At 48.7% G+C, this 13,799-nt stretch overlaps 1 protein-coding gene across 3 annotated transcripts in view; it reads right to left on the bottom strand.

Annotated features, from left to right (window-relative positions):
- The window catches only part of LOC133280589 (uncharacterized), a 54,418-nt gene extending 42,942 nt beyond the window's left edge, over positions 1-11,476 (bottom strand). For all 3 annotated transcript variants that reach the window (XM_061475443.1, XM_061475444.1, XM_061475445.1), the window contains exon 1: positions 11,126-11,476. In XM_061475443.1, coding sequence (XP_061331427.1) covers positions 11,126-11,194 — 69 coding nt within the window. In that variant the 5' untranslated portion in view covers positions 11,195-11,476. The remainder of the gene's footprint in view (positions 1-11,125) is intronic.
- Positions 11,477-13,799: the final 2,323 nt, after the last annotated feature.

Here is a 13,799-nt window from a genome sequence, read left to right as displayed (position 1 = left end):
GTTTTAAATCCTCTTCCTCATGCTTCTGCAATTCCAAGAACAAATATGCGTGTTTTCAGCCTAGTTCACATGGCAAGATTATGTTTAGCTACTCTCTACAGGTCCTGCAAAGAAGTTATAACTGTGGCCAAATCTGACCAGAAGTACAGAGGCGACAAGGGCACTGGCTTAGGCTTGGGAATCCCCACTTGGAAGTGGGGTGCAGAAGAGGACTCATTACAGAGGCAGCTGCAGTGGGGCTGGCTCCAGCACTGTGAAGGGGCACCAAGAAACAGGCCAAACGCACAGAGCAAGCTGGGCTCCTTGTACTCTCTTGTCTGCTCCATATTAGTTCTCCTGCAGCAGTCAATCTGCATCAAGCCTCCTCTTCTAGACTTCCCCTTGCTCTTCCCAGGGCAAAGCTGAGATGAGACTAAAGATGAGCACACAGGGGGCTTTCACAAAGTAAAAAATAATAAATTAAAGCACATACAAACCCAAACAACCAGCAAATCCCAATGCTTCAACATCACTCCAGATCAGTATGGTACACAGCACCAGTAATCCTATGGTGCGTGGACATGTGGACTGCATAGTCAACCAGAAACAACAGACATTTGATGTTCTCTGATCCCAGGGAACTGAATGCAGCTGATGCTTACAGCCAACACTTCTACATCCACCCTGGCTCTGTTCTCAAAAGCTCTGGGCAAATACTGTTAGAAGAGCAAAACCAAAATCATCCTTTTTAATTCCATTCAAGATAAACATCCAAAAGACAGTGTTTGCAAAGAGACTAGAACACACTCGGTTCTACACAGCAGAGATTCTTGGAACAGTAACGTTCACCTGTTAACTTACTCATCCTGTGCGGGGAGATAGCATTTTACATACATCCAGAAAGGAATCAGCAAGAAAAACAGTGTAAAATGTTGGGAAACACCCATCAGAAAGAAGCAGTGACCTACAAAACAGTTGTGCTGCAAAGAGATCCCTTTGCAAAGGAGGTCAACTGTTCTGACAGCTCACAGCATGGAGCCCTGGCATTCCCCTGGCTCGCACTCTGCAGGAGCAGCGTTACTCAGCAGTGTTGACACCACAAAGCACAGCAGTCCAGAAAGACAAGAAGGAGCCTGAAGGATTAAAGACCTTCATTATGGGGCCTCGTCCAACCTGCATTAAGATACAGCAGCTTAGCTCCAACTGTAATTTATAGCCCATTTGCCGCTGAACCCCAGCTCCAAACACAGTCAAATTAAAAGCAGCACTATTTGTCACAGGCTGACAACCCTTGCAGACATAAGGGGAAGACAGTACAAGGGACACCTAGAACTGGAGAGGCACCTATAGCATAGCTAATTTTATCTGTAACACATGTACTGAGAGGGGAGAATGGGAGATGGATGCTCACCAGTGCCAACCATTCCTGCTTTGGCCATGGGGATTTAAATACGCGCCCTCCCCACTGGCATAACTCAGTTATTACATTGCTGTGATGAGAAGAGATGCCTTCGCACAGACCAGCTTCTCTGACGGTTCACAGCGAGTCCCCAGCACTGCATGGGTCCCCTCCACCAGGGTGGTAGAGCTGGCAGCAGCTGCCATAAACAGCACATCTGGTAATGGTTGTTCCATTCCCTTCTCAAAAGGCCCAGAAAGGGCAACTGCCATCGCCCCGAGATACCTCATTAGCTGAGGAGAAGCTGTCGGTGTTGGGAGACCTCACTCAACACTCACCTCTGCCCAGCCACAGAGAACTACATTAGCCAGATTTGCAAACACAAGGAACAATGCCTTACAGTCAGGCTGGAAAATGCATTTGGAGCACACGAGACATTTCAGGCTTCTCCTCCTCTAAAAATCCCACATTAACCCTTCTGAGTACAAGCAGACAGGAGCTGTTTCACCTCTGTGGATTGACATCAAACTTGCATTTTAGCATGGAGCAAGGCAGTAATGCAGGATAACCCTTCAAGAGCAGATCTTTGAATCATCCCATCAGGCATCTTTTAAAGTAAGAGTTAGAACTATGTAAGAGCTTGCAGTAGCTCTTGCAGCACCAAATCCTCTCCTTGTGGGATTCCAAGTGGTTCCTAGTTCGGACAATCTGGCCAAAGTGGTGGTCTCTTCACCCCGCACATGAGGGATGGGCTAGAGATGAGTGACACAAAGAAAGAATTTGAGTGTTTACTGTCTCCTCCATGAAATTAAATCAGTAAAGAGGTAAGGCCTAAGCAAACAATGGGGATCCTTCAGCAACACGGAGGTAATGGTGTGATATTTTTTGCCACAAGCTGGTCTGGATGCAGACATTTGGTGGGGGGAAGTGGACAGGTTTGCGTAAAAGAAGTTCATTGGGCTACTAATGTACAGACAGCAGCTCTTCCTGAGAAGTCTCACAGACCAAGATATGTGCTGTTCTCATGGTCCCCCCTACGTGCCCATTTCTGGTGCCTGCAGGAGATACGATACCAGGGGAAACAGACTATGGGTCTACGACAGGATGGATGCTCTCAAGCCCCATTCATGCAAGCAGGCCGTGCAGCACATGCATTGACTTGCAATGTCACAACAAGGGAATGACCGCAAAACACAAAGGTGTTCTTACAGATCCAACTCGCCACAGCTACTGAGCCAGTGCCCAAGCACCACAAAAATCAGCACCCCCATGTACCATTTCAGGAACATGAAAGGAAAAGTTGCATTGCAGAATACCACTGAGGGGTTTCCCAAGAGTGACCTGTTTTGTCCAAGCCGGGATAAAGGGTTTCTATGAACAAAAATGTATACACAGAAGCTGCTGATTTTTTAAGCCTCTAGATTATTTCACCAAATAGCACTGTTCTCCCCTGTTAAAGGGCCTTTGGCCAAAGAACTTTTATTTCTTTGGAATAACCAAGTCCTAGGAATAGAAATGAAAAAAGGAACCCCCACACAAACCAGTCTGGGTGCAGACAACCGGCTGGAACAACCACTTGGCTTGTGTGTAGCAACTGGGTGACAGGATATGGAAGGGTTATTTTGTATTTTCCCAGCTTACATCCAGACACACTCTCAGCACACTGGAGGATGGATCTAGATGCCTGTCTGGCACCTTTTGGCAGGATGGGAAATTCCCTCTTCAACCAAAGAAAAGTTTCTTCTCATCTTACGCCCATATAGAGCTCGGCAGATTATGGCCTCTGATGCCAAGAAGGACATCAGTTAGAAAATAGCCTGCACCATGGAAACAATGTGGGCCCATTAGGAAGGGGTAAAATAAGGCAGATTTCTGGACAAAATGAGTGCGAGGGAATGGGATCTGTATGCCATCAGCAACTTGGATTCTGTGATCAGCTTGCAATCAGTGGCTGAAAACCAGGGATGTAACCTAGTCAACCAATCAGCTAACCAAGACCAGTCAATACTGTGTTCCCTAGAAGTGTCAGAAACCAAGGTCTGCCTACTCTCATTGTGGACATTAATGAATATTAAGGTATTTGGGAGTACTTCATGCAGGAATCTCCTGCCCTTTCAGAAACCTAAATTCAGATAAGGACCTGCCTTGCAGTCAGGCAACAAGCCTCAGGTCAACCCATCCCTGAAATGGTACACATAAAGACCTCCTTAGGCTACCTAGGCTTAGGCACTAGTTGCCTCTTTTCCTCAGAAGGTACTTCTAGTCCTGAACTCTTAGGTCTTCTCATACGGGCTGACGCTGGAATAAGGGCCAAGAGGTGATCCCAGGCAAAGCTGTAAAGGGCTTTCCTGAGGTGAGTTCACTGGGTACAACGACCAACCTACCCATGTTGTCATGCCAGTCCCACACAAGGCAGCTCATCTGAGGAAGCCAATCCATAGCCTCACAGACTACCATGCCTGAGGGACACCTCCCCAGGTTCCACCACATCTCGCTGACAGCACTCATTTAGAAGGTGCGTGCCAGTGGGGCACAAGCACTGACTTCTGTTCTCAGCACCACAGCTCAAACCTTGGCAAGCTGAAAGGGCTCTGCAGCAGGACTTCATCTCTACAGTGAGCCTGGATGGTGAGCCAAGAGTGCTGGGGGAGGAGAGGGCTGAAAACAGACTGCCTACACCAGCTGCTTGCAAGGCTGATAGTCACTCACATAACCTTACTCAGGCTCTTAGCTCCTGCCATGCTAACCAGCAACAGCTAAGGAAGACCCAGGATCTGGATTACTGTAGGTGCAGCTATGTGACAGCTTTGATGTAAACCTTCCAAGCAAGATACTTTCCTACACCCAGGTCCACCAGGAAGCTTTCCTAAGTGTCCACAGTATTTCACACTCCATAAAGGCTAGACTATGGAGGCAACCAGATGAGCTCTTCACATGATGTATTTTGTTGTAGCATTCCCGTTCTGCTAGGGGTGTCTCAGAGAACAACAGACATTCACCTGGCCAAGGACTTGGTGTGCTGCAGTAATTTAAGGAGGAGGAAGAGAGACTTCTTACCATGCAAGATCCACTCCCACTGCCTCAGCCAGCTCCTGAGATGCTCCAGCCTCAAAACGCCTATCCTACAACAACTGAACGATTCATAATGCTGTATATACTGAGGTACATGTGGGGGCCAGGTCAATGTTCAAACAGACCAGTCCATGGCAGGGATAATGAGTCTGAAAAGCAAGAACACAGCAAGAGAGGGGAGAAATGCCCAGGATCACCCAGTTGGTCCGGAAGAAGCCTTTTTTGAACTGTGCTTCATCTGCGTGCCATGTTCCCACAGCTTGAGCAGGCCTGTGTCCAGAGTAGGATGGAGACAGCTCTGCAAGGTCACACTGGGCCGTATGTCCTTTACATTGACTTTTAGGCCTGGGTCAGAGCAGAGTTTGCACCACGCAGGGAATCCTTTCTGTGCAGATAAAGGTCAGAACTAATTGGCTTTTCTCTAAATCCTTGCCTGGGTGGTTCATGCTGAGTAGTTGTGGGTGGTACTGGTGCCTATTCAAAAACAGCTTAGCTGGCTTACTCTGCTGGTCAACGATGGCAAGAGGACAAACAGGCTCTGCCCACGGCCACGTACAACAGTTACTGCAGAGAAAACAGCCCTGAGTGCACACATACCTGTGATGCTGGTTGCTAGGAAGAGTTGGGTCACCAGGCAACCCGAGTCCCACTGAACAGGAGAACAGGGGCTACAGAAATGCATGGGGGTAGGAGAGGTTGACACTGCCTACACTGTGGGTGGTAGTGTATTTCTCACTGAAAAGGGAATACAGCCCCCGATTCCCATACTGAGGCATCCCAACAACACTTTTGTAGCCCCAGCATGCTTGAGAAACAGCCAAAGGAGCTGGCCAGACTGGCCCTGCCACCCACCGCTCCTCAGAGATGTCCTCAGAGGATGCAAGCCTTGCCTTTTAGTTTAAAAAAGGTGAACTCACTGTTCTGCAAGACATAATTAAAGTAAGTTATGACCTGGGTCTGCTTTCTATTTTCACTTAAGCTATAAGCTGTTTTCCTGATGAGGAAAACTTCTAGCATCCCAAATAGTGCAACATAAATTCAGGAATTATAAGACAGTGCATGACAGCAGGAAATTAAGCGCAAAGTCCAGCAAAGCGGAATGGATTTATCTGTTTAACTTCATGCAAAAGTTCAATACACAGTATTACCTCTTCAGAATTCATTTTGCATTCAAGTAAAAATCAAGAATTTAGAAATAGAAGAAAAACTAATGACATTTCCTCATTACACTGGTGAGTAGGTTTTTTCTTCTTTTAATTTAGCCCATACTTTCCTATCAGTCAGAGAGAAGGCAGCTGAGAGGATGTCCACTGACCTATCCCAGCATCAGTGAACTGCCTGTTATGCTGTATCTGCAATATCTGCAATTTGTCTAAAGTCCAGCTCTCTGGAATTAAGTCATTACAGGAGGTTATCAGCACTGGATGTCAGCACAGGAAAGATGACAACCCCTAAGGATTAAGACATTAGAAGCCAAGTAGAAAGATTTGCCAACTTATTATTTTACAATGCCTCAGGCATTAATCTCAAAAACTCAAGGTTTCTGAGTGGCTGGGATTGCCTTTCCTATCCTTTCCCTTGGCTAAGGGTCTATCACAGCATTTCTAACTCATTAACATAATTCTAGTTCAAAATACCACAAGCCTAACTTTAGGCATATTCACAGATACTCCAATAGCCAAAACTGTACTTACACACGTTTATGCAAGTGCTTGTGTCCCTCCTGAGCAACAGCAAGACAAACCAGAAGGCTCTAACGTTACCGGGTGCTAACAGGAGGAAAAGCAAAGCTGGAGGAATGAACCTGTTTGGTGAGATGTGCTGAAAAACCCGTGAAGGAGACAAAACCTTCATACACCACAGGAGACAGACAAAGGTACATTTTCACTGCGCCAGCCTGTCTTCAGCAAGCCTGAAGAGCAGAGGCTGGCTGAGCACGTGACAAGCAATCAGCCCAAAGAAAGAAGGAAATTAATCTGTCCTCATTCATACGAAGCATGAGCCCTTACACAGATCTTTGAAAGCACACCCACTGTGCACCAAGAATAATGACTCTACTTCACTCTTCCTTTGGTCTGAGGAGGAAAAAAACTTGAATCACACGCTCCTGGCTCTGCAGAATAACCAGCTGCCACCAGGACAGTGACTCAAGTCACTGCCTGCAAGCCTGAGGTTCACTTTCCACAGCCAAGCAAACCCTTTCATATAGGAAGGATCAGGATGATTCCCAGGCTGGCCAGACTGGAGTCTCGCAGCTGATTCCAGATACCGGTGCCAGTAGAGAATAACCAACATGACTTGCTGGTCCCCAGTGCTGTGCACACACACATGCAAGCAGAGCTTTGTTAACGCCTCATCCACAGTCCCCTGGTGCAACAGACACCCATGTTCCATGTCACCCACAGTTCCCATGTCACCAGAACAGACTCACCTATGACTTCATTTCATTGATGAACATTAATGAAATGACAAACATGTCTGTCTCACCTCTGCCCAGGACAAAAAGCAACATGCCAAGCACATAAGCAATTTAACAGCTTTTCTGGATTAGAACATCAATTGTATCACCTCCAAAGCTGTCTGTGTCGACAGCAAAGTTGGAATGGAATTGCCACCCTTAAAGTGCTCAGTTTTCTTCAGCTGCATGTTCCAGCCAGCTACTTTTTTAACACCCCACAATCCAAGTACTTCATTCTGATAACACCTAGGGCCACAAATTAAGGGCTTAGTTTGACTGGCAATGCACAGACTTGTTCCAACGAGATGCTCCCTGCCCCAAGGAGCCTGCTTGCAAGCAAAGCTTAGAAAATAGACGCCTACACTTTAGCTACTACACAAATGTGCAAGGGCACAAGAGCTGAAGAGGGATTTGGAAGAAACGCATTTGTATGAGAAAACCCTAACCCAAGGTGCAGGGATGAACAAGACATTTCATTAGTAGAAAGCTTACTGTGTCAGAGGAGAATACTCCTAAGGACTCGGTACTCAACAGCAATGCACCCCGAGCAAGTTCACTGACTACATCAAGCTGTGTGTTGCGGTCAACACACAGCCATCCAGAGGGACCTGGACAGGCCTGGCAGGAGAGGAGGGCCAGTGCAAACCAGACGAAGTTCAACAAGGCCAAGTACAAGATCCTGCATCTTGGCTGGGACAATCCCAAGCACAAATACAGGCTGGGAGGAGAATGGATTGAGCAGCCCTGGGGAGAAGGACTTGGAGGTGCTGGCTGGCAAGAAGCTCAAAATGACCTGGCAGTGTGTGCTCACAGCCCAGAAACCAACCGTATCCTGGGCTGCATCAAAAGCAGCGTGACCAGCAGGTCAAGGGAGGTGATTCTTCCCCTGTACTTCACTCTCCTGAGACCTCACCTACAGTACTGTGTTAAGCTCTGGGGGCAACAAGACAAGAGGGATGTGGACCTGCTCGAGCAAGTCCAGAGGAGGCCACAAAAGATCAGAAGGATGGAGCACCTCTCCTATGGAAACAGGCTGAGAGAGTTGGGCTTGTTCAGCCTGGAGAAGAGGAGGCTCTGAGGAGACCTTAGAGCAGCTTCCAGGGGCTAAAGGGACCTACAAGATATTTTGAAAGGGACTTTTTACAGGGCCTGTAGGGATAAGACAAGGGGCAATGGCTTTAAACTGACAAAGGGGAGATTTAGGTATTAGGAAGTTCTTTCCTGTGAGGGTGGAAAGACACCGGCACAGGTTGCCACAAGAAGCTGTGGCTGCTCCAACTCTGGCAGTTCTGAAGGCCACGCTGGACAGCAACCTGGTCTAGTGGAAAGTGTCCCTGCCCATGGTAGGGGGCTGGAACTAGATGAGCTCTAAGGTCCCTTCCAACCCAAACTGTTCTATAACAATTCATGCTTTAGCCACAGCAGCTGAAGGACTCTAAGCCACTTGGCTGGACTATGAACCGTAACAGCTCAGGAACAGACATGCTGCCACTTACCCACCTCTGCTACAGTGGTGCAAGTGCCCAGTGGGCAGGCAGCAAGGTCAGCAGGACCTGACTTCCAAGGGTTCAGATTTGAACCCTAACTACCACAGTTCACAGCCCAGCCACCCCTACCACAAACTGCCGGCAGCACTAACCCAACAGCAGGTGAAACATCAGTCTGTCAATCCCTCCCTTCCCCTTATGGTGACTTCTGGTGAAAGGGCAATAAAAGAGACACTAACCTCAGCAACACCAATCATCAGGCCTCTTGAGTCAAAGCCCTCTGAGCATTGTTAGCTGTCAACTGCCTAAAGGCCGACTTTAATAGGGAACGAAAAGAAAAGTTCATTGTATCAACACCCAAACCTTGTGTATTTCCTCGTTTCACTTACAGGAGGCAACGGCAGCCTCTCAGCTCCTCCAAGGAGGGGAAGACTAGGAAGACCGGTCACAGCAACATTAAACCTGTTCAGCACACATGGTACCAAAGTGAAGCCCTTAGAGTGGGCAGAGATTTCATCCTGAAAAGATTTCCAAAGCTTGGCTGACAATCCAAGGCTGGTCAAATCTTCTAAGCTTACGAGTTGACATTTTATCCAAGGACAGTCTCCTGGGACTTTGCCTCATGGTAATACTGTTGCAAGCTGGAAACAAAACAGCAGCTTGCTTTTCCTTGAATTCGGGAACTTCCAACAAAGGTCATAAAGTAGAAAAGCAAATGTGTAATGAAGGAGAAGAGCAGCTAAGCACACTGTTCTTGAAGCTCTTGGTTTGGGTGGTGGATGCGGAGCAGTTTTTATTCTACCCAAACTAGATGCTCATTCTCCACTTACACTACTATAGACCTGATTTTATGCTCACACCTAACTTTTCACTAGGTTTCAAGACAACAAACTGAGCCTTTTAAATAATGCACGTAACACGTGCCAGCAAGTACATAAACCTGTAGAAACACAGACCGGCATGAGGAAGTTGAGAAGGCAGAAGTGGGGTCCATGCCATCTGAGGGCAATAGAGGGAGAAGGTACAGGACACCTGGCCTTGTCAGAAGGCCCATGCAGCGAGCCATGGGAAGCTCCCACAGCACTTGCTGCTTGTGACACCTACCCACTGCCCACACCTGCAAGGAGATCTGGCCCAGTGCCTAAGATAGAGCACTGCACGGTGTTAATGTAAAGTGATTATAGATGCTGACACAAGGCTCCACCAAGACCAAGCAGCTGCACAAGATCCCCAAAGGCCCACAAACCATACATAAACCCAGAGTCTGAAAGTCTGGCTTTCTGCCCATACACATGTATACCAGCCATTGTACCACTCCCCAGAGCAGGTCGCAATGATACCTCTGATGCTCTGTGCATCAGCCTTGCAAGAACCAGTGCAAGATTAAACCTCTGTTCTCTATTGAGCCAGCAAAAATGCAGACAACCTGTTTGCAGCACAAACCCCTGGCACCAGTATGGACAAAATGGCTGCAGATACCCACTCCTGCAGGTCTTCCTGCATGCCTCCAAGCATCCTTAGGGCTGTATACACCCCCAGAGCTCTTTCCAAAGATTCTTCTGGTTTCTCAGCCTAAGGTTCCAAGAGACAAACAAGGCCGTGAATCACAGTGTTCAAGAGAAATCCCCCCCAGTCTCTGCAGAGATTCACTGCACTGAATAGGTCCACTACAGCCTAAAGCGCTGGCTTTATTTCCAAAAATAAAGTCTAATCCTGCCTCCTCCAAGAACCATAGAACGTGCAGTCCCCAACGGAAGAAGTTCACAGTCACAGCAAACTTTGAGGAAGCATCAGCACTGTTTCTAACCAAGTTTCCATCAGCCAGTCCAGTGAATGTGCAGAAGTGCAGCCACACAGCAATCTGCCCTGTGCAACACATACAAAAGACCACTAGAGCCTGGTATAGGAATCCCCAGCCCCCAACTCACGCAACAAGGGCTGCTACTTTCCCCAGATCCCTTCTTTGATTTGTGGCCAGACACTGCACTTCCCACAGTACTGATGCCAATCCAGAGCAGCTCTGCTGATTACAGGGGGTATCCCCGAGTTCACAACACTTCTGCCAAGTCAGGATCTGGTATTTTTTTGTAACTCACTCCCCAGGACTCCATTTTATCCCATTGCATATGGCTCAAAAATTCCTCCTTGCATTTGGTAGGAAAGGCTTAGATATTCCTTATCCTGAATTTGTGATCCTCATTTTTCTTTTGAGCACTAAGAAAGGATGTAAGCAGAGTGCAGAAAGCCAGGGGTCAGTGCAGTGTGCCGGCCTGTAAACTCCAGCTCAGAATCTGTCCTTTAGGGCCAGAAGAGAGAAATGCAAATAATGAGCCAAAAGGCATTTTAGGCAAACCATGTTTGTATAGTACCTGGCACAGTGGGGTTGTAGCCTGGCAAGGGCTGGGAGGCTGCACACATACAGAGGTAACTAGACAGACAGGCAAAAAGTTAAACATGAACCCTGTTAAAAGCAAATACTTCTAAAGGACAAATACATCTACCTTTATCAACCTTTCTGTATTACCTATCGGATTGTGCAGAATAACCCTCAGAGCAAAGAAACAGGACTTCGGTAAGAGGAACACAGCCTAGGCCAGCTCAATAGCACACTGGCTGAGAGGAAACTGACCTGGCATAATAAACACTGCAAGTTACTAGCTTCCCAAAGCCCCGTTATTAGTTACACGAGGGGTACGAAAAACCAACAGCGACAAAACAGGCTGCTCTTACCTTTAGCTGGAAAGGCTGAATTTCGTTCAAACTCTGGTTCCTGAGCTTTTTGGTGAGGATTTTCAGCATGGTACAAATGCGAGGAGCCAAGAAAGGGTTAAGTACACACGCACGCCTCTTACATCTGCCGAGCCGCCGCCGCTGCTGCGCTCGGAGGAGCTCCGCAGAGCTCGCATCCAGCACCCCAGGTACGCGGCGGCGGGGTGAGGCTCGGGACAGCCCGCTCCAGCTGTGCCCCTCTCTCTTCCGCCCCGCACTCCGTCCTACAGCCCTCGGCGGCGGCAGGGAGAGGGAACCCCTTTTCAAAGCCTACAGATAGACACCAAACTTCCTCCGCGTTCAGCCCCCTCCCCGGCTGAGGAGGGAGGTTCAGCTGGCAGCGTGCAGAAGGGGACAGGCGGCATGGGGCGGCAGCGCTCACTGCGGGCCGAGGCCCCGGGCTCCGCTCGCCCCCGGCGGGTCCCGCACCGCCCCGCACCGCATCGCGCTCCGCTTGAAGCCCCGGGCGCCGCGCGGCCCCGCGCCCGCACCGCGACGCGCAACTTGTAACGAACGGCGCGGCACCCATTGGCGGCACGGGCCGGGACGGGCGGGGCCTCCGCTTAAAGGGACCCCGCCGGCGGCGCCGCTGGGGTGGGTCCTTAGGGACGGTGTGAGGAGAGAGGGAAGAGCACCCATGGGACGCTGACTGCAGGATGGAGAGCGGCTTCCCGCAAGGAAAGGCCTCGGTTCGGCTCCAGGTGGCAAAGTAACTTCTCTTAAAGGCGTGCAGCAGGCAGCGCCTGAGCCAGAAAACAGCACTGCTCTTCAGGCAGTGCCTTCCTAGAGGTGCCTGCAGTGCCTCGTCTGTTAAAGCATCCTGGCTCTGTAAAGTCTGCATTCACGCTGTGAACTGATTTCCCCCAGTTCACACCAAATTGAAATCACCATCCACACTTAGGGCTCTAAGCCACCGTACGTTGTTCTAGGTACTTCTGGTTTCCTTATTGCAGGAATACAGAAAACCAGGGACAGCTCACATGAGCAGATCGCTAGCTGAACACCCTGCCTCCAACGGGGAAGAGTAAAACGCCAGGTGAAAGCAGAAATCCTCCCTGTAGATACGCAATAGTATACCTAATGCTAGGTAAGAACTGCTCCTGATCCCTGACTGGTAATCACGGTATATCCCTAAGCCCAACATCTGAGAATCTCTTATTACAATTTTCTTACCCCAGTGAATGTCACTTAACAAGATTTGGTTTTATTTTCCATACAAAGCCCAGTTCCCCAGCCTTTATTCTTTCCTTATTCTGGCGCTGGAGCCGTTGGCTTTCCCCGCGATGGTCTGTAAAATATCACCCATAAACCACCACCATGTGGCTGCTTTCCCATATCTGAACTCTCCAGGTTCAAGCAATGGGACAGGCACACGTCAGGGCCCATTTTTTTTTTTTGTCTCAGGGCAGATGAAGCTGAAAAAGCTCCCTGGAACAGAGAAGAGCAGAACCTGCCATCCCCCTTGCATCGCCTCACAGCCCTGTACCCAAACTGTTACTGCCCCACTAAGGCAAAGAGCAGCAGTGTGGTGCTCAGCTGCCTGACCTGCTCTGGGGCCAGTACTGCTTAAGACAAGTGGCAAAAGCATGTGCCCATGAGGCACCTGTGATGTGAGAGAGACTAATACTGTAATTCCTTGTGTTAACTCTGCTCCTCCCACCTTTACCTGCATGTATTCCAGCAGACACCTGCAGAGCAGCTATTTCTTTCTTGCTCTGTATTCCATATAAGCAGAATAGCCAGGAACACCGCCTTCAGGTACACCTGGAGCTTTTGGGGGTCAGGCTGTACACACCTGCTCCAGTGTTGTCTCAGACTGCATAGCCATGAGCATCTCTGTTCCAGTAGGCTCAGGAGAAACTCACACTCTCAAGTTTCCTCCCCAGCTAACCTTGTACCTCGCCCTGGTAAAGTACTGTGACCTCTCTCCTGCTCCACAAACTCAATGCCAGGAGGAATTGATTGACAGATCACAAGCTCTCCATTGGTTCACAACATCCAGCAGCAGCTCTGAATGAGGCACAGGAACACACTGCTATAACCAACAACCAGCAATTTAGCAAACCCTTGCAGAAAGCAGAGTTGCAGCGTACTGCTGCGACTCCTGTCTTGTGTGAGCCCTGCCCCGAGGATGAAGCTTGACATGCTAGATGGCCTCCCAGTAGATGACAAGTCACACTGCTGCATCATGTACTGGAAAGCAAGCTTCCTGTGAGGTCTAGATGTGCTGCTCCTCCACACACATACAGGTTGCAGAACACTGCCAAATAACTTCTATCCAAGGATAGCAACATACTTTCCAGGCCTAAGTAACAGTATTATTCCCAAAGGAGAAAACTAAGAGGAAGGTTACTTAAGTTTCTAAAGGTCACTGAGGAAAGCCATGGAAGATCCAAGAATAGAAGTGGTATCTCCTGGCCCCTAGCCGCATGCTCCAGGCTGTAATCTAGCCTGTTACTAGATCACACTGGTGAAGCTATGCAAAATTCAGTGGTTTCACTGCCCAAGCATCTCATGTGATCACTTTGCTTTGGTTTTGGTTGCTGTGGGTTTCTCACCCCTGGAGTTTTGATCTGCCTACTGGGTTCAATCCAAATCTCAAACCTCGTCCAAGTTTCCTCTGGTCACACAATAA

This window comes from Pezoporus flaviventris, unplaced genomic scaffold (genome assembly GCF_033815535.1).
Source record: "Pezoporus flaviventris isolate CSIRO_AGI_PZ_B2104156 unplaced genomic scaffold, CSIRO_AGI_Pfla_v1 ptg000083l, whole genome shotgun sequence".
In the NCBI taxonomy this organism is placed as follows: Eukaryota; Metazoa; Chordata; class Aves; order Psittaciformes; family Psittacidae; genus Pezoporus; species Pezoporus flaviventris.
The sequence above is the reverse complement of the archived record's forward strand: the minus strand, read 5'-3'. Positions and strand labels throughout refer to the sequence as shown.